This window comes from Ambystoma mexicanum, chromosome 3p (genome assembly GCF_040938575.1).
Source record: "Ambystoma mexicanum isolate Mex_15411 chromosome 3p, UKY_AmexF1_1, whole genome shotgun sequence".
NCBI lineage: Eukaryota > Metazoa > Chordata > Amphibia > Caudata > Ambystomatidae > Ambystoma > Ambystoma mexicanum.
In genome coordinates, this window is record NC_090925.1 from 800,553,659 (window position 1) to 800,575,371 (window position 21,713).

General features: G+C 51.3%; 1 protein-coding gene across 3 annotated transcripts in view; it reads right to left on the reverse strand.

The window, feature by feature from the left end:
• GSS (glutathione synthetase) overlaps window positions 1–21,713 on the reverse strand; it is a 912,719-nt gene that overhangs the window by 330,619 nt on the left and 560,387 nt on the right. For all 3 annotated transcript variants that reach the window (XM_069651814.1, XM_069651815.1, XM_069651816.1), the window contains exon 7: window positions 20,527–20,607. In XM_069651814.1, coding sequence (XP_069507915.1) covers window positions 20,527–20,607 — 81 coding nt within the window. The remainder of the gene's footprint in view (window positions 1–20,526; window positions 20,608–21,713) is intronic.

Here is a 21,713-nt window from a genome sequence, read left to right on the forward strand (position 1 = left end):
ACTTTAAGGTCTCCCATGATGCATTAGGACCCTGCTCCTCCCTCCGCAACTACAGTCCAGATCTAGGTTTTCCCCCCTATTTGTAGGCTCGATCTCCAACAAACTTCCCCTAACTATACACACTTCAACTTCCCCAACCACCCTCCCTCCTTCCGCCCTGCCCAACCCCCACACACTTCTCACCCCAACACCCCTCCCCCCCTTCCCCCGGCCCCAACTCCCTCCCAGCTCCATCCCTAGATCTCAGGCACCCCCGCATCTAGCCCTTTTCCAGCAATTGCCCGTACTTGCGGCTCAGCAGGGAGATATCGCCCTAATGGCGGTCCTTCTACTCTAACTCCTGGGGGTAGGTCGACTCAATCTTGTAGCTCCTGTTTTGCACATCAAGCTGAGCGCGCTTGACTCTACCCAATTTACTTTTTGCATTTTATATTCTAGTCCAACAAGTCCAAGTGTCCCGTGTTACATTTTCTCATTAACTTTTCTAGCTGCGCCCCCGTTATCTGTACTACAGTCTCTTCCCCAGACCCCCCCTCCCCGTCTCTTATCATGCATGGTGTTTTTCCCATCACTTATCGTGTTCCTCACGATCTTACTCCTCGTCCCGCTCCGTACAGCCCTGCGCATCTAGCCATGTTGCCACGTCCTCCGGGGCGTCGAAAAAGTGCGCCTTGCCTTTGTGTAAGATTTTGAGCTTCGCGGGGTACAAAAAGCATATATTTGATCCCGGCTGTGCGCAGTCTCCTCTTGATCGCCACATAGCTATAGCGCTGTCTCTGCACCAGCATGGTGTAATCAGGGTATGCAGTGATGGTCGCAGACGCCCTTGTTATCGTCCCTCCTTTCCGAAAGAATTCCAAGATCTTCTCTCTGTCCTTGTAATTCAGGATCTTCACTATAATTGCCCGAGGTGGGGCTCCAGGTTGTGGTTTCCTCATCAGGGCCCTATGCGCACGTTCAATTGCAAATCCTTTTGAGAGCTTGCTGGCTCCTATTTCCTGTAGAATCATATTCTCTACACAGACGTGGGGTCTTGGCCCTCCTCCCCCTCCGGCAGGCCGACCACACCTATGTTATAACGTCTCGCTCTCCCCTCAGCCTCCTACGCACGGGTCTCCAAGTTGGCCACCTGTTGCTTCAGTATGTCGACTTCCTTGGCATTGTTTGTGCTGGTATCCGTGTTAATTTTCACCGCACTCTCTAGGCCACTGGTTCTTTCCGCCAGCGCTCTCACATCTTGTCGCAGCAGGTTGACCTCTAACCCTACTGCATCTATTTTGGTTTCCAGTGCGGTTCTCAGGTCTGCCATTGCTATTCCCCACAAGGTTTTCAATTCCGTGATGGCTGTTAAGATCAAGTGATCTTCTCTCGGCGAAGCTGCGGCTACGGGTGCGGCTGCCACACCTTGTGCTGGGGTGGTGGGTGCCTGTTGCGACTTGGCAAAGATGTCCATTGTGGGCTGCTTGCCCTTGCCTCCTCTACCAACATTGTACCACCCTGTCTTTACTTCAGGGTCCGGCTCCCCTGCAGCGTGAGAGTCTTGCCCTTCCGCTGCTCCTTCTTCGAGGTTGAAGGCCTACTGTAGCACTGCCTAGCTTGTATTTACTTGCGCTCTGTTCCAGTCCGCCTTGTGGGGGGTTGCAACTTTTGTTTTCTGAGCGTCTTGTTTATGGGGTCAATATGCGCTCTGGCGCAGCACTTTTACCATGGCGCAGTTCTTTTTCAGCACTCCCTTGGCAGCTCCTGTGCGCGCTGCATACATCATATGCCACCCTGTATGATGCGCCTTGATCCGACTTTCGTCCTTAAATCCCCAGGCAGTGCAGCATCATACTGTTGCAATGTAGCTTGGGGCAGTGCATCCTTGGGTCGTTGCAGTCTAATCAGACCACCAGTGTCCTATTGTGCGCAATTTCGGTCGTGGACCGCCCTTTCTCGCCTTTCCCATGCAATGTGTGTTGATTGAGTACACTGCAAGCTGCTACTGTTGGTCCCCACTTGCCACGGGGGAGGGCTCCACTGTTGCAGCTGGGCCCCTCTTGTTTTGTCTTGAAGGGGGAGCTGCTTGTTCTGTTTTGCACCCCCTGATTGTCTTCTCCCCCCATGTCGCATGATTGGTCCTTCTTCCTCTTTCCTCTGTCTTTAGAACAACCAATTTCTAGCTAACAATTTAGGAAGGATTGTAGCACATTGGGCAATGTGGCCTGTAAATGCATCAAATTATATTCGCTCAATCACTCTGAGGCATAGCGCTCTGCCACTGTTTTCATCGCTCCAGCAGTGGGATCACTCACTGTGTGGGGGGGGGATGGGGTACCACGACTGCACCGCGTCCCGCCTGAGGGACCGCGCAGTCTAAAGCTCCTACTTTGCGTGGGCTTATGTACGCCCTTATCCCCCGCAGTCCTCTTCTTCCACGACAGTGTGCTTTCACCGCCCGCAATCTGGCCCCCCCCCGGTTCTCGGTGCGGCTGCGGACGCCCGCTCCTCGCTCCAAACTTGTGCTGTATCGCTCTCTGCCCACCGGCTCTTGGGCACTGCAGCACACCGAGCTTCCCAGCGGGCAGGCGGCTACTCCGGTTCCGGCTCCCGCACCTCTGTCGTGCTCCGGGTGCCCGAAACTTTCTTCTCTTTCTTTCCCCGGCTTCGGGGACACCCGGGCCGCCGATGCAATGCGGGCAAGGTCACGAACAGCACCTTCCAGTGTGTGCCGCCCCTTTGCAGCTGCCGCTCCTCGCACTAGGGCGTCCTTCCTTCCGCCTTCGTCGGCCCTCGCATCAGCTTACTTGACTACGTTTCTTTGTTCGGTCACCATGGCCGCCATTTTGTATCCAGCCATATCTGCCATTTTGTATCCAGTCATGACCTTCACTGCGAGCAACAATGTTGCACAGGCCTGTCAATATGCATTCGTTTTCCGCACGGCCTCGCACATCAGAGGCTCCTCATTTATGCTGCCCTGGTATCTTTTTGATGTTGGATTCTTGCTATTACTCAGCGTGTTGCTTAAAATGCCTTGATGGATTCACAGAGCTTCTCAAGAGAGCAGCCTAATCCATGGCTGCTAGGCCACGCCCCCAGCTTAAGAAACACATTAGGTGCGAAAATAATTAAAACTTTGGCAGACCCGAATGGGAGGTATATATTTCTGCAGGTGCAGCTGGAAAAAAGGGTAGATGATGATAGGGACACTATATGCCCCCAACATGGGACAGGACGCTTTCTTATTTCAGACGTTGGGGAAATTGGAAAAGTTTGCAGAATGAGGGGCGTGGCTTGGCAGCCATGGAGTAGGCTGCATCTCCACTGAGCTCTGTGATCCGACAACTGATCCTGAGAAGCGTGAGCTACCTGGCAGCAGATTTCGGCATTAAAATATCACCAGGGGTGCATGAAGGCGTCTGGAAATATAAGCAAGTATCCGCGAGCAGATTGATCCAGGCGAGCGCAAGATCTGAAACTTTGTTGCACAGACAGAGTAGCAACAACAAAGACAACGAAGACAAGATGGCGGCGTATTTGGGACAAAGGGACCCGTGAGATGTAAGGAGAGAAAGCAGAACGGGCTGCCAAATGAAGTACGACAAACCAGCAATTGAAAGAAGATGTGCGCCGTGTTAATGTAAGCATACCCGCACTGGCCAGCAAACACAAGACGACGGAAGGTGCGGTGCCCAGCGGCGAGAGCAGACCGCTGGAGATAGCGGGACACGAAAGGCAGAGCGCGTGGTGGCCGCACGTGAACAAAAAGTCTGAACTGCGGTCCCAGCCCCTGCGTACATTAAGAAATGCGAGGTGGCCCCATGAAATGGAAACAGTGGCGCGAATGAGCTCATGATGTGAGGAACTGATGGCGAGGATGCCCGCTGGCACAAAGGCGTGTAGAGGCTCGCGGTTCGCGAGCTGCGAGAGCAGCGCTGGTGAGTAAGAGGACACCGCAAGACACATAGCTCGCCGCAGCGTGTGCAAACTGTGGCGAGCAAGAAGCAGAGGGCGGGTGACATGGAAACATGCCCACAAGAACACTGGTGCAACACGTAGGACCGTGCTACGTTGAGGTGAAGGTCGATCCGGGTGCGCTGAGCTGGGAACAAAGGCTATAAGGAACCCCGCACATCACACGAACAGCAACAGGCAGCAGCCATGCCAGAGTATAAAGAGCAAGGGGTCGCACAGCACAACGACCAATGCGTGGGGCTGCCTGCACTCGCACAGAGGCTTAGAGATAAGCCTACAAGTAAGGAGCGGAGGGTGAATTCCTGGGAGTGGGGTGCGGACGGTTGTGTGCCCCCTCCCCCCTCTGTGATCGGCAAGGAAGGAGAACTCCTGGAAGGGAGGGCAGAGTGGTGCAATCCCCCACCCCTGAGATGCTGCGCACAGTGGAATGATTAAGCACAGCGACCCTACAATAGACATACAGGCCGTCAAAACAGATTAGCCAGTGGGTAGCATGTAAAGGAAACACTGGAGTAACAGGCGAGCCAGGGGGCAAGGGAAGACATAACATAAGTCATGAACAGAGGCCTGAGTGGAAGGTAATTGCTGCAGTAGACAAAGCGCTGAGATACGGCTTGGGGCAATAATCACTGGGGATCATTGGAACTTTTATCACTGGACGGAAACAGATGATAAATTGTAGCAGTCAGCCCCGACGAGGACAGGCCCTAGGGCATGAACAGAGTGGAGCAATGTCTGAGTGGTGGAAAAGTCAAAGGCAAACAGCCCACGATGGACATCTTTGCAAAGTCACAACAATCCCCCAACCCCCAGCGCAAGGTACAGCGATTACACCGACAGATGTAGCCATTCCTTGGGAGGATAGCGCAATCCTAACAGCCATAACAGAACTGAAAACCTCATGGGGGGCAGCAATGGCAGACATGAGAACCGCATTGGAGAATAAAATAGATGCAGTGGAAATTGAGGTCAACTTGTTGAGACAGGACGTGAGGGCCCTGGCGGAGCGAACGAGTGGCCTAGAAAGTGCGGTGAAGATTAACAGACACTAGCGCAAATAATGCTAAAGATGTCCACATATTGAAGCAGCAGGTAGCTAACCTGGAGAATCGAGCAGGGGAGGCGGAAGGACGAGCGAGGCGCAACAACGTATGGGTGGTCGGACTTCCGGAGGGGGAGAAAGGGCAAGATCCCACGAACTACGTGGAGAACATGATATTGCAGGAGATAGGAGCCAGTGAGCTTTCCCAAGGGTTTGCAATCGAGCGCGCACACAGGGCGCTGATGAGAAGACCTCAACCTGGGGCCCCTCCCAGGGCAATTATAGCAAAAATGTTGAACTACAGAGCCCGAGAGAAGATATTGGAATTCTTCCGGAAAGGAGGGACGATTAAAAAGAGGATCCGCGACCATCACTGCGTATCCCGATTACACCATGCAGGTGCAAAGACAGCTTATAGCTAAGTGGCGATCAAGAGGAGACTACGCGCAGCTGGATACAAATACATGCTCCTGTATCCTGCAAAGCTCAAAATTTTCCACAAAGGCAAAGTGTTGTTTTTTGATACCTCAGAGGAGGTGGCAACATGGCTGCAAACCGCTGTCCGGAACGAGACGAGGAGCAAGTTCAGCAAGAACACGATAAGTGATTATAATGCCATGTAGGGTGGTTGGAGGGAGGAGGGAGCCAGTAAAGGAGCAACAGAACTGGGAAATAGAATATTATCGGGAGAAGTTAAACAAATGACATTTGGACAAGTTGGACTAGAATATAGCCCATGAAATGCACGACGGGCAGCAAAGAAGGCACTTAGACTGATATATTAAGTTGAAGCTATTAGCTGGATAAGGCGTATCCCCAAGTAGTAGAATAGTTAGATCACCATTAGGGTGTTATTTCCCTGTTGAGCCGTAAGTACAGCGTTTGCTGGAAAAGGGCTAGATGGGGGGCGCCTGAGATCCAGGGATGGAGCTGGGCAACAGTTGTGGGAGGGTTGGTGTGGGGGGGGTGTAGTGGAAATTGGGGCAGGGGAGAAAGGGGGAGATGTTGAAGTGTTTGAAGTTGGGGAGGGGGGAAGTTTGGGAAATAGTTGGGGTGCGAGCCTACACCCTGGAAAAACAATATAAGTCATGGGAGACCTTAAAGTAGTTACTTGGAACGTTAGGGGGTTCAATAGTTATTTGAAAATAAATAAGGTTATGATGTACCTGCGCAGGCAGAGAATCGACATAGCCTTGTTACAAGAGACTCACTTAACGCAGGAGAAGCTGGAAATGATACGTAAGAAGTGGAGGGGGACTGTCGTGGGGGCAGCGTATTCAGCCTATGCCAGAGGGGTAAATTTGGGTGGCACGGCATGTCCCGTTTCAGCTATTACAATCTACAGCGGAGCCAGACGGGAGGATGGTGATAATGAAAGGGCTGGTGGAGAACAGAGATATGTATTGTAAACACCTATGCCCCAAATCAGGATACGGCGGCATACTTCAGAACCCAATATGGCAAATTCAGTGGGAGCGTTGGGGGGGGGGGGGGGGGGGCAGTGATCTGGGGGTGGAGAGGGGGGAGACTTCAATTGTGTACTGAATCCGAAAATAGATAGATCGGATGGAACAAGTTACTTACCTGTAACTGTTGTTCTCCAGCATGGGTCTGGCATGGATTCACATGCTCATGAATATTCCCCGTCGTCAGGCTGGGAATCCTCGGTAAAGAAAAAACCAGTATCAGTTTCGTTTCTGATCTGTCTTTCGTAGTAACAACCAATCACTGGTCTCTGCGTCATACTGACCACAGCCAATGACTGCCCTCTACCTAAGCACCGCCTCTGGCAGCCATCTTCAGATTTGGAAGCACGTGAAGTGGCAGTATGACCAAGTGAAGAGCCGCAGAGGGGTAGGCGGGAGGATTCGCATGTGAATCCATGCCAGACCCATGCTGGAGAACAACAGTTACAGGTAAGTAACTTGTTCCTTCTCCAGCATGGGGTCTGGCATGGATTCACATGCTCATGAATAAAGAATACATAGCAGTACACACATGCACAACCACGGGAGGTGGCAACGGCTCAACATTAAGCAGTACATCAAACTCAACATTAAGCATCTTACCTCCTCACCAGGCTCACCTCAGGCGAACAGGTTGCGCAGCACTGCTTGGCCGACCCTGGACTCCTCCCTGGAATCCCGATCGACGCAGTAGAATTTCGTGAAGGTGTGCGTCGACCTCCACGTAGCAGCCCTGCATATGTCCAGCAGGGGCACACCAGAAAGGAACGCCGTGGTAGCTGCGATCGCTCTGGTGGAATGGGCTCTCGGACGGCCAGGCAGCGGTCGGTTTGCCAACCGATGACAGTACATGATACAGCCGGAGAGCCATCTGGAAATGGAAGCCTTCGAGAGAGCCTTCCCCTGATTGACAGGTCCAAAGTTCACAAAGAGTTGTGACGTCTTCCGAAAACACTTCGTGCGGTCCACGTAGAACTTCAGCGCTCTAGCCACATCCAGCGAGTGCAAAGTCCTCTCAGCCGGCGACGAAGGCGACGGGAAGAACACAGGCAACACCAAGGGTTCGTTGAGATGGAAGTCAGACGGTACCTTGGGCATGAAGGAGGGGTGCGTCCTGAGCACTACCCTCGTGTCGTGAAAAGTCAAGTACGGGGCCTTGCATGAAAGGGCCTGGATCTCTCCCACCCGTCGTGCGGAGGTGATGGCCACAAGAAACGCTGCTTTCCACGACAGAAACTTCAACGGGGCCGAGTGCAGAGGCTCGAACGGAGGGTCCCATGAGCTTGGTCAGCACCACGTTGAGCTCCCACGCCGGGGCCGGAGCCTTCACCGGCGGGAACGATCTGAACAGTCCCTTCATGAACTCTTTCACCAGACGATGAGACCACAAGGACGTCCGGCCCGTGGTTCTGGTGTATCGGGAGATCGCAGCAAGATGAATCTTGATGGACGCGTGTGCCAGTCCAGCTTTGGCCAGCGTCAGCAGGTACGGCAGTACCTGGGGAGCCGTAATCCGTAGAGGGTTAATCTTCTGTGCGTGGCACCAGACAGAGAACCTCTTCCATTTGTGTCCGTAGCATATAAGAGTCGAGGACGCCCTGGCCTTTGCAAGAACCTCTCTGCAGTCGGCCGGTATGTCGTATCCTCCAAACTCTAGCGCTGCAGGAGCCAGGCCTGCAAGTTCAGCGATTTCGGGTCGTGGTGGAGGATGGCGCCTCCTTCCCTGGAGAGAAGATCCGCGTCCACCGGCAGCTTGATTGGCGGGGACGGTGACAAGTCCAGAAGGTCCGGGAACCATATCTGCCTCGGCCACGCAGGTGCGACGAGGATCATCCTGCACCGTGACCTCTTGAGCTGGTTGACGAGCCGGATTAGCAGTGGCAAAGGAGGGAACGCATAGAGGAACAGGCCCTCCCAGGGGAACGAGAAGGCATCGCCCATGCTCCTCGCCTGGGGAAACCTGCTGGCGAACCTCCGGCACTTGGAGTTCGTCGCCGTCGCGAACAGGTCGATCTGGGGTGTGCCCCACCGTCGGAAGAGGCGATCCACTAGATCCTCCCGTAGTTCCCACTCGTGGCACGAGCGCAGCTCCCTGCTGAGTGAGTCGGCGATGGTGTTTTTTATCCCTGCCAGATGAAACGGCACCAGAAACATCCTTTGGGCGACGGCCCAATGCCACAGGTCCTGCGCCTCCTTGGACAGCGCTGGGGACCTGGTTCCGCCCTGTTTCCTGATGTAAAACATGGTGGTGGTGTTGTCGGTGAAGATCCTCACCACCTTGCCCTTGAGGGACGGAAGGAAGGACCTGAGGGCCCAGAACACTGCACGGAGCTCCAGGACGTTGATATGGAGGGACTTCTCCGTCGGGAGCCAAAGGCCTCTCGCGTGCAGATTTTCGGTGTGCGCTCCCCACCCTTCCAGGGAGGCATCGGTGGTCACTGTCTCCTGGTGGTCTGGGGTCTGGAAGTCCATGCCCGCCGTCAGATGCGTGCGGTTGCCCCACCACCGGACCGCTCGGCGGAAACTCTCGTCGAGTGTGATCCTCTCCTCGAAGCTGCCCGTCGTTTGGATCCAGCGCGCGTCCAGGAACTCCTGCAACGGGCGCATCCGGAGCCTGCACATGGGAATGAGGTAGATGCAGGAAGACATCATTCCGAGGAGGGACTTGATGGACCTCACCTTGGCCGCGTCGGAAACCAACATCCGCTGTACCTTGCCCAGGATGGACCTGGTCCTTTCCTCCGACGGGGAGGCCAGAAGAGACACTGTGTCGAGCTTCGCTCCCAGAAACAGTGCGTTTTGCGCGGGTACCAGGTGAGACTTGGCGTAGTTCACGGAGAATCCCAGGTCCGTGAGAAGTCGGACGGTCCTTGCCGTGTGATCCAGGGCGAGCTCCCTCGTCTTGGCTCGGATGAGCCAGTCGTCCAGGTAGGGGTAGACGAGGATCCCCTCGCGGCGCAGCTGCGCCGCCACCGGTGCAAGGCACTTGGTGAATACCCTGGGGGCCGACCGTAGTCCGAAGGGGAGGGCTTTGAACTGGTAGTGACGCCCTTGGACCACAAACCTGAGGAATTTTCGGTGCCCCTTTAGGATGGGAATATGGAAGTAGGCATCCTCCAAATCCAACGACGACAGGAAGTCTCCTTCCTCCAGCTGACCCAGGACGTGCTGGAGGGTGACCATCCGGAACTTTTGCGCCTTGATGAACTTGTTCAGACGTCGCAGGTCCAGGATGGGGCACCATCCCCCCCGTCTTCTTCTTCACGAGGAAGTATCTCGAGTAAACTCCGGAGCCCCGAAGTCTCTTTGGGACGAGTTCGATGGCGCCCTTCCTCAGCATCGCCTTTACCTCCAGGAGAAGTTGAGGGACGTGAAGTTCTTTCCTGGCCACGGGGGGGACGCGCGGACACCTTCTTTGAAACTCGAGCGCGTGGCCCCGGGCCAAGGCGTCCAGCACCCAACGGTCGGTGGAGATGGACTCCCACACGCTGACGAAGCTCGCCAGCCGGCCTCCCACCAGGGTGCTTCGGTGGGGGCCCGACCCCACGGTCGGTTCAATCCTGCTTCGACGAGGCTTTGCCGTCTTGACCTCCTTGGCGACGACGGCGGGGTCCGCCAGACTTGCCTCGTCCTCTGTAGGCCTCCTGAGCCGACGAGCGGGCCGCTTGACAGTAGGTGGAGAAACCGCCGCCTGAACTTTTGGAGGCGCCCTTGCCTCCGCTGCTCCGAAAGGGCGTCCGTCGTTGTTGCAGAACTCCAAGGGCCCGGGCCGTCTCGGTGTCCGCTTTAATGGCCTGAAGGGAATCGTCCACTGTTTTCCCAAACAGGTTGTTCCCATCGAAGGGCATGTCCAGGACTCTGGTCTGAACGTCTTGACGGAAGTCCGTAGCCTTGAGCCATCCACGCCGCCTAAGGCAAACGCCGTTGCCCAACTGGCGGAACCCAGTGTCGGCGATGTCCGTCGCAACGGTAATGGCGTGGTCCGAAGCCACCTCACCTTCCTGCAGGATCTCCAGGGCCTCTGCCCTCTTGTCGTCCGGCAAGAAGTTCAGTAGGGGAGCCAGTTTGTACCAGAGCTCCCTGTCGTAGCGGGCCACGATAGCCAAGGCGTTGGCCGCTTTAATCGTCGTCGCCGCAGACGAGATGACTCTGCGTCCCATAGCGTCCAATTTCTTTCCCTCGCCGTCCGGTGGGGAAGTCGATGTGGAGGCCGCACCCCCCCCCCCCCGCTTTTTTCCTGGCCGCCGCGGAGACGACGGAGTCCGGGGTAGGCTGCGCCCGGAGGCACAGGGGGGCCGTGTCCGGGACCCGGTACTTCTTCTCGTACCGGTCTCTTCTAGCTGGCGTCGTCGAAGGGTTCTTGAGGAGGGTGAGGCCCTCATCCCAAATGTCGTCCAATAGAGGCACTGAGAGGACCGTCTTCCTCTTGGCCTCGCGCCGCTGATAAAGGAAACCTTCCTTCTTCTTCTCCTCAGGGCAGAGTTGGAAAAGCTCGGATGCCCTGGTGATCATGGAGTGGAACGATCCAATCTCGTCGGGCGGAGAAGCCCTGGTGGGAGGCGACGACGGTACATCCTCGTCGTATACCTCGTCGTCCGTACCCGTCGCTGCCGTGTCAGTCCCCGTATCATCCCCTCGGGTGGACGGGGAGGAGGGCTGGAAGGGGCGCGACGGCTGAAAAGGAGGCGGAGGGTGGATCCTTCTTTTCTTGGTAGGGGGAACACCAGAAGGTCCCGGTTCTGGGTCCCCCGACGGGAGAGGTTCTGTCGGCAACGGTAGTCTCGTCCTTATCTCTGAGCATAAGGACTGTATAGCCAACAAAATGGCCGCCGAGTTGTCTCGCGGCGCTGGCAGAGGGGAATCCGACGGGCGATCAGGGGCCCCGTCGGTACCCTCGATGATGTCGTCGTCACCTGCGTCGGGATCCATCCCGACGGGCCGGTCTTCTTCCACGCCGAGGCCGTGGCTTAAGACTTCGACCAGCTCCTCCTCCGAGGTTGAGGCCGAATTTACGACGACGCCCTGCCCCCCCTTTTTCTTCCCCACGGGGGATTTCACGGGGGCCCTATCGATGGGCACAAAAGAGGATTCCCTCCGAGGTGGCAGGGAGACTCTGGGCCCCGAGGTCGCCACCACTGGTGTAGCCCCCACAGGCTGAGCCAGGGCCGCCGCGACAGTTTCGATAGAGGGCTTGGCCGGATGGATTAAGGCCTTCACCACCTTAGGTGCGCTCACCGCCTTATCCATGAGGGGGGGGACACTGCCTCGCTCCCCCTCCGATGGGGCCTTCGAGCTCGACCAGGGCCTCTCCAGGAGCTTCGCCGGGTGCTCGGCCTTCCTCTTACCCGACCCAGAGCGTTGGCTCGTGGTTGATGGTGCCGGGGAGGGCGCGCCCTGCCTGGCGCCCGTAGAGCCCGACCGTTCGGCGCTCCCGGTGCCAGCGGACTCGCGGTGCTTTGCCTTATGTTGGACCCCCATCGCTGGGGCGTCCTCAAAGGTCTTAGAAGACCGCTCGGATTTCTTCCTCTTCCTCTCGCCTGACGGGCTCTTCCCTTCCAGCCAGTTGGCGAGACGTTGATGGCGGTCCTTCATGGTCCGCTCCGACATGTTGCTGCAAAACGCACAGTCCTTCTCCACGTGCGTCTTGTCCTCATGTAAGCAGTAGAGACAAAAGGAGTGTTCGTCCTCCTTAAAGTCGTTCTGCAGCTGGCATCCAGGGCAGACCCTGAACAGCTTTCCGGGCGTCGAGCATCCCTTCTCCTGGGCCATGTCCGGGCCTGAGAAACTTCTGGAGTCCTCCAAAAGCGTAGCTTGACGAAATCTTCACCCTTGAGGGGCGCAGACGAATCCGACACGGGTCCCCGTTGATCGGATGGAGAGTCGGTGGAGCTTGAGGCTCTTTTGACCGAAAAAACGAAGTTTTTGAGAAAAAACGTGAAAAAATAGCACTAACGCTCGAGAGCAATAGCACGAGGATCCCAACACATGAACGTGCGGTAAAAATCTGAAGATGGCTGCCAGAGGCGGTGCTTAGGTAGAGGGCAGTCATTGGCTGTGGTCAGTATGACGCAGAGACCAGTGATTGGTTGTTACTACGAAAGACAGATCAGAAACGAAACTGATACTGGTTTTTTCTTTACCGAGGATTCCCAGCCTGACGACGGGGAATATTCATGAGCATGTGAATCCATGCCAGACCCCATGCTGGAGAAACCAAGATAGATAGACCCACTCCAGCTGCGAGGACATTGCAGTCACTATTAGCGGATTTTGGGTTGGATGACGCATGGAGGTCCCACCATCCGCAGGATAGACAATACTCACACTATGCAGCCCCTCAGAACCTACATACTAGGCTAGACTATGTGTTTGTTACACATGAACTAATGGTAGAAATAGCGCAAGCAGAGTACAAGACGAGGGTCCTTTCAGACTACTCGCCGCTGATGCTAGTATGGCAATACCGGCCCCCAAGAGCAAGGATACCGACATGGCGCCTGCGAGCAGAGGCGCTGAAAGACAATGTTTATAGGGAGGACATGCGAGAGGAAATAATATGTTATTTTGAGACAAACACTGGCAGCGTAAAGACAGCGGGCACACTCTGGGAAGCCTTTAAGGTGGTGGTGAGGGGGATAGCCATAGCTAAATCCAAAGGATTAAAAGGTGGGATCTTGACCGAACTACAAGAAGCGGAAACAGAGCTAGAAATAGCGTTGAAAAGGGGAGGTAATACCAAAGAAGACGCTAAAGTAGTACTTGAACTGCAACAGAAATGTGCGGGATACTGGGAAAGATTATGTAACCTCAACTATAAAAAGTATATAGAGAGCTAGCATGCAGGAGGGGATAAACCAGGGAGAGTGCTGGCATGGCTATATAAAAACGAGACCCCTATACCCACAATCAGAACGATAGCGAAGAATGATGGGAGCATAGTAGACACTCAAGAGGAGGTTAATCAGGAATTTGTAGATTATTATAGGCTCCTGTACGGAGACGAGGACGGAAGCAACAGCAAAGAAATAGGAGAAACGTTCGGAGATATTGGATTACCGCAGATTAGTGCGGAAGAGAGAGAAGAGCTAGATGCACCGATTACCCTAGAGGAACTGGAGGAGGTAGTGAGGCAGCTACCCACTAGTAAGACCCCGGGGACTGATGGACTTCCAAGCGAATTCTATAAAACCTACGGAAAAGAGATACTCCCCCAAATACCCCCTCCCCCACCCCCCGCTCTTAGAGATGCTCAACGAAGCATATGAGGTAGGGAAACTACCGGAGTCCCTGCGAGAAGCAGTTATTATACCACTTCCCAAACCTTATAAGCCTGGAAGTGACTGCGGCTCTTACAGGCCCTTGTCAATGTTAAATCAGGACAGAAAAATATTAACGGCAGTCTTGGCAAACAGACTGAGGAGGGTCATCAATAAGCTAATACACCCCGATGTCCCCAATAGGAATATATCAAACAACCTCAGGCGTCTTCACCGAGTCATTGAATACGTGAACAAAGACGCGGGCGAGATGGCGATAGTATCACTAGACGCGATAAAGGCATTTGACTCGGTCAGATGGCCCTGGCTATTTGCGGCCCTGGCCGGGATATCATAAATGGGCTAAGCTATTATACAGCGCACCATTAGCCAGGGTTAAGACAGGAGCTATAATATCAGAGAGATGGCAACTAAGTAGAGGCACTAGGCAGGGATGCCCACGGTCCCCTATGCTGTATATTCTGGCCCTAGAGCCCTTGGCAATATATCTGAGGCAGCAGTATGACTTAATAGGCATCACCATGGAAGGGGAACCGCATCTAATTTCCTTGTATGCTGATATGTTGTTGTACCTACGCTATTCGGAAGAGAACCTCCAATACATATTGGAGGTGATGGAGCGATTTGCGAATCTCTGTGGCATAGCTGTGAACCCCGGAAAGTCCTGTATATTTCCACAGGGCAGGTACAGAGGGATCCCGTTAGAGCAGTTGTCGACCCTGCAGATACCATGGGAGGTTAACACTTTCAGATATCTTGGGGTAGATATATATCATACGGTAGAAGTAGAACATAAACATAATACGGAGGAAACAGTTAAGAAAATGGAGAATAGTATGAAGTTTTGGGGCGAAGCTCCCCTTGGCAATGATGGGACGGGGGGCAATGCTTAAAATGGTGGTATTGCCCAGACTGTTGCACTGCTTTGCGAACATTCCCTACTTGATACCTAGAAGATTCTTTGCCAGGTTAGACAGCATATGTAGAGAATTCCTATGGCACGGGACGAGGAACAGAGTGGCCCTATGGAATTTACTAAATTCATATGAGAAAGGGGGCCTAAAACTACCAAACTACGAAACTTACTATATAGCAAGCCAACTACAATATGTAGCTAAATGGGTCTCCGAGGAGCCGACTTCAGAATCCAGATTGTTCCAAATGGACTGCACCCCATTCTTTTTAAAAGAGGTGATTTGGTTGTCCAAGTCGGAGATAGGATGCCCGAGGATGATGATGCTCGGGTGGGAGATATGGCGGAAAGCCTGTCAGCTGATGGAGAACCCAACCCCATGCTCCCCGCAGATCCCATTAGTCGCTGTGGCCGTAAAAGAAAAACAACTAAGACTAATGATTAGAAAGCACTGGGAACCGGTGGGGATAGCTACAATGGGTGATGTGTGGCAGGAGGGGAATATACGGGATTTTGAGAGGCTGGTGGAGGAAACAGGGTTACATGTGGGATCAGGTATCATGGGGTGGTGCGGCCAATTAAAGAGACGTGGTCAGAAGTAGTACTAGCAGATGAACCGGACGCCACCATAGACATGATATATGATATAGCAGAAGGAGGACATGAAACATCCAGATTATATGAGATGATAATGACCAAAGTAGGGAAGGAGGTGGTGCAACTTAGAATGGACTGGGAAGAACAAGTGGGGGCCCTGATGAGTGATGGGATGTGGGAGCGAGCTCAAGGATATCATAAAAAAAAGTGTCAAGAAACACCAAATTACAACAGATACAATTATATATAACTCACAGGGCATATATGACACCCCAAAGAATATCCAAATTCAAAAACGCAGGATGTCAATCATGCCCCAAATGTAATGAAGAAAATGCGGGAATGGTGCACATGTTTTGGTCATGTCCAATAATAGAGAAATTCTGGGGAGAAATAGCACAGAAAAGGGATCAAAATGGGGGTGGATACAGCATGGGCTTGCCTGATAGGAGGGTTTCCCAGGCCACGTAAACTTAAGCATGTAAGCAAACTGAAAGATCTGGCGAACGTTCTCGCAAAGAGAAGAATTGCTATGGGATGGAAGGCATGTTATAGACCAAGACTGGAGACGTGGTGGAAAGATCTACAATAATGGGCAGAGGCAGAAACTACGGTGTGGCAGGAAGCGTCTAAATGTGGGGGGAGGAAGAGGCTGGAACCTTATTAGGCTGGTGGCAACTGATAGCTGAACTATTTGGGCCCACGCATGAAGAGTTAAGCGACCGGGATCCAACAAGTATCGTAGGAGAGGAATCCCTACTGCAGGATGTAGCAACGGAAATGGAGGGGAGTAGACTTGGTGGGGGGTCGGAACGGGAGAAACAGTGGACCTGGACGCAGCACTGTATATTTGATCATTATTTGCACTGTAAGTTTGGTTTGTATTGTTTGTTGAAAAAAGTAAATGAAATTGTTTTTAAAAAAAAAGTTTGCAGAATGGGAACTCATCCTTGCAGGAGACTTTAACATAGCCTGGGACCCGGAGAAAGATGGAAGTGGCCAGGGCAGCAATAGGGGGCCACATCCATCGAAGGCGGTGCGAGAACTATTAGAAGGAATGGCGCTGGGAGACGTTTGAAGGGCTAAAAAAGGGCAGGATCACGGGTTCACATGTTTTTCCCATGTTCATCAGACTTACTCTAGAATAGACTATGCTTGAGGCACCCCCGAAAAATTAGGAGTATTAATAGCTATAGAGGTACACCCGATTTCCCTGTCAGACCATGCACCGATAAGGATAGCTCTCAGGGGCCGGAAAATTAGCAATCCACTGTGGAATGGAGAATGCCAGGAGAATACATTAGGGACGAGGTCCTATGGGAAACAGTGAGGGATAAAATTGCAGAGTACTTTGCATTGAATGATACACAAGGCGTATACCAGAGTACAGTATGGGATGCCTTTAAGGCAGTTCTGTGGGGGGACTTAATCTCCTTATAATCCCAAAGACAAAAAGAGAAAGATAAATTAGAAAAAGAGCTTGAGGCGGTACTTGGACAGGCCCAAAGAGACCTGGAAGGGAGGAAAAATAGGGGAAACTATAGCAAAGTGAAGAAAGCGCAGAGGCAATTGCGGATGTTTAGGACCTCTAAGGCGGAGAGCACCCTGCTAAGCCTTGGGCAACGCTACTATGTGGGGCCAATAAAGCAGAAATATGCTGGCCAGGCTTTTGAAGCAACAGAGCGGTCAAAGACATGTTGGGGGAATAAAACAATTCGATAGATCACTAGTAACTGACTCAGAGGGGATAGTGCAGTCCTTTCACAGAGTACTATATTTCATTTTGAAACAGAGAAGGGGTTACGAGCTCTATGACAGAGGCAAAGGTAGTACTGTTTGAAAAGCCAAATAAGGACCCCACAAGTCGCGGATCATACAGGCCTATCGCATTACTGAACATAGACGCTAAAATATATACCAGGATTCTTGCAGAAGGAGCAAAAGGGGTTCTCCTAGGGATAATATGACAGGACCAATCTGGGTTTATAGTGGGAAGGCAAACATGGGATAATACCAGAAAGGTGATCCATTTATTAGAAAAACTGGAAATAAAACAAATACCGCCCACTCTGATCTCTTTGGACGCTGAAAAAGAATTTGATACGGAAGAATGGCCAGATCTATATCAGACGATGGAACCAATGGGATTCGGTCCCAAATATATCCAAATGATAGAGGCTAATTATAGAAACCCCTCGATAAGGTGGGCAGTCAACGCTGGCATAGCAGAGGCTATAAGCATAGAATGAGGAACCAGGCAGGGATTTCCTCTATCCCCACACCTATACGCCATCTATCTAGAACCCATACTGGCAGCAATCAGACAGAACCAGCATATTAAGGGGGTTCCATTCGGAGGGGAGACGCATAAAATGGCGGCTTACGCCGATGATAAGCTACTAACACTATTGGAACTGGTGACGTCTATCCCGGCCTTAGTGGGAATCCTTAAAGAATAAGAGGGATTGTCGGGACTGAAAATAAACATTGGGAAATCAGAAATGTTGGAAGTGGGACTCCCTAAAGACATGTCTACGTATCTACATAGATGTTCCCTGTTTTGCTCAACTGGGGGAAGCCTAACATACGTAGCAATAAAATTGACCATAAAGGTTTCGGCGTTATATAAATCGAATTTCCCGGACCCAATTAAAAAAACAAACAGATTATGCAAAGTGGACCCCGATGCAGATATCCTGGCTTGGGCGAATAAATACTGTGAAGATGGTGACTCTCCAAAAGTGTTGTACAGGTTTCAGACTCTGCCGATAGCAGTCGGGGGGTATTTTTTAAAACAATGAACACACTAATTTCTAGATTTGTAAGGCAGAAAAAATGCCAGAGAGTAGCGTTAAACCTTCCGATGACCCCAAGTCAAAGAGGGGGAATAGTGCTACCCAACCTGCCTCGATACTATGAAGCGGCCCAATTAAGAGTGGTACAGGAATGGTTTTCAGACAATAAAAACAAAATATGGGCATGAATGTATAAGAGCTGTGGCGAGTTGCTCGCCAGCCAGCTTACTTTGGCTTCACGGGAAGGAAAGGACCCCGAGCGCTAGGCGCAGCAGTGTTCTACGTACGACATGTGATGTATGGGACAGGCTGATTAAGAAGGGACATCTCTCTTCCATCCCATCGCCCCCTTTACCCCCAAATTTGACAACCCAAATTTCACGCCGGGTACCGTGAGGCGTTCATTCACACGGTGGAAAGAAAAAGGATGTCTAAAGATTAGAGACATGGTATGGGAAGGGGAAATGGCCTCCTTCGAGGACTGTAAGATACACATAGAACTGATGGCAGGGGACAATATACTCAACTGAGGCACTGGTTACAACAGAAGGAGATCTCCCAAGCAGCTTTGAGGCCACTGACAAAATATGAGACATATGTCACCTCTCACACGGGGGACAAACACTTAGTGGCAGACATATGGGATACTGCAAGACTGTCTAGACCAAAAGATATGGCAGTATCAAATATCATGGGAAGGTTTACTGGGGGGCGGACACGGTTTTGGCCGGGCACTGGGAAGAGTTATGGAAGAACATCCTGAAAATGACTAGGTCGCTACAGCTACGGGAAGCCTGGTATAAAATGATGCTACAGTGGCATTATAACCCTAGAAAATTAAATAGAATGTATGGCTCAGTTTTGGCAGAATGCTGGAGGGGATGCAAGGAGAATGGGGATTGGTGACATATTTGGTGGGGGTGCCCTAAGATCAAAGGTTTTTGGGAGGAAGTGATGGGATTTCTGCAAGAGATTGTACCAGAGACCCTGCCTCTCGCATTAGCAGAAAGCCTAGGGGAGCCGATTGAACCCGAGCGATATACCATCTCAAAGCCACAGAAGAGCATTGGTGACCTTACTAATAGGGACCTGGTCAGTAATAGCAAAATAATGGACACAGAAATGCCACCCACGGTGGCGAGTTGGCTCCGTAAACTGTGGGACATTGTAGCGATGGAGTGGAAAAACGTATAAGGTCTAGGGGATGCAGAGAAATTTCAGAAAGAATGGGGAGAGACTATCCTATTTTTTTAAAGTGACTTTGTACAACAATGGTAAACACAAAATATATGTGTATTGGACATTCAGTGCCTGACTTAACACGGTTCAACTTTATGCTCCTGAAGGTGTACAGATCGGCAGACATGTTGTTCCTCAAGGGGAGGGTGGAGTAGAGGGTGGAAGCGAGCGGGGCGTTAGAAAATGTTTGCTAAATGCCAATAAAGAAATACTAAAATAAAAAAACCTTTCAGTTCAACCACGATTACAATTAAAATGCTTACTTACGAAGTTGTTATTGAAGCACTTTAAAATAAAATAATATTTGGAGCCTCAATAGGAGTTCGGCGGAGTGGTAAAAATGGGTGGTAATGCAGTGGTTACCACTGCACTTCCACACTGCCGAAGTACAGGTTTGGAGGTAAGGCAGAGGAAACCCCTCCAGCACAGAATGCTGGAGGCAATTCCTCCGCCTTCCCTCAACAAAACAGCCAAATCGACAGTATTACTGATGGTGGTCATACAGCCGAAATCGCCATGGAGTCCTATGGACTTCAATTAATAGGGACTAACACTGCCTATCGCACTTGTAATCCGGTGGTAATACCACCGGACTAAGTGGTGGTAACGGTAATATCGTTTGGCGGCATCTCAGTTGTATTACCATCGAGATACCACCAAACTTGTAATGAGGGTGATAATGTACCAACACATTTTGGCCATTTACTATTAAACAAGCATGTTTTACTTCACTACACAACTTGAATAACTATGTAGCCCTTACAACTACATGCAAATACACGTATAGTCTGGTATAGAGCTTTGGAATGGTCCTCATCACTTGGAAAAAAGACCCTTCCCTAACTTGGGGGCAGATCACCATCAGACCTTAATAAACACACTCGTTCTATGAGGCTACAATTAATATGCCAGCAAAGAAAGAAGAATATGAGGAATCTTTGATAAAATAGACAACCGAGAATGTTATTTAGCCACGTGTGGCCTAGTCTGTCCTGGCTATTTAGGGTGGCTATCAAGGTGCCAGTTACAGCCAAAGCAAGCATAATGCACCACGAATAATGATGCAGGCAAACTAAAATAAGGCTTTCAAACTGTTCAGAAATGTGCAGTTTAATAAAGTAATATTTTAACAAGTGTGTGGCACAGAAGAAGAGGCCGGTGGCAAACGTAAGATAACATTTGCAGTTCATTTAAAATGATGATGATTATGGCAAAAGACATCTCCAAGTTAAACTGTTACCTCTTCCACAGTTCATTTTCAATTAAACGTTGATCAAATATATTCCTTTGGCTATTTTCAACCAGGAACAGCACAACAGCCCTGTAAAAGATGAAGAAAAATCTGTAATATGCGCACCAAATTACTTAAATCATGCATTGTCTCTGAAAATCTATGCTGAAACAGCGTCTGTGGAAATTAGGATAACCTACTTATCGCCATGAATATTTCCTTGTAATTGATCAGTTAGTCACGTACAATTTAGATTTATTTTTAAGAAGTTCTGCTTGCAATACAGATATGGAAAAGATGTACGCTCATTGGTAACACATGTCAGTAAATCACCATTCTAAGTCATTAAACCTTTTCCAAAACTACTCTCGGAAAGGACACCAGTAAGTAGCATACAATCCAGGCGCCACATGCAATTGGGCTGTTCGACCACTGCTGTAACAAGGAGGGGGCACAAATGGTTCCTGGGATTATCGGCAATACTTCATCTTGCAAAACCACAATGAAAAGGGAGCTGGGTTTAGATTATTCACAGTGAACAGTGTTTGGGTATACACAGTATGTACAGTCAGGCTTCCGGCCCCAGCATGGGACTGAAACAGCTTTAATAGACCTAAAAGCCCAAATTAACGAGCTTAGAGATAAAGGGAACTCAACCCTCCTCCTGCTCTTGGACCTATCGGCTGCTTTCGACCTTGTGGATCATGGGGACCTTTGCAGGCATCTGGACTCAGCAGCTCACTTCTCCAAAGAAGCCATATTATGGATTGAATCCTTTCTTAACAACAGGACTATGAGAGTCTTTTCCCCCCACTGAGGCCGCACACCCCATCCCCATCTTTTGCGGAGTGCCTCAGGGTTCTTGCGTCTCTCCTACGTTGTACATCTTCACAAAGCCCCTGTTCGATGATCTGGACCTTCTGGGTATCACCTACACTAACTATGCAGATGATACACAGATTCTCCTACCACTTACTGGTGATTACGACAAGGATTTGGCCTTGGTGAACAGGGTATATCTCATCATCCAGGCATGCATGGCCACCCATGGACTATGCCTGAATGATGACAAGACTGATATCATTATCTTGGGCACTGCCTCAACCCTAAAAAAACTGGGACCCAAATACTCTACATTCAACATTGACAGCAACCCCATCACGGTCGCTGGTGAGGTCAAAGCCCTGGGTTTCTAC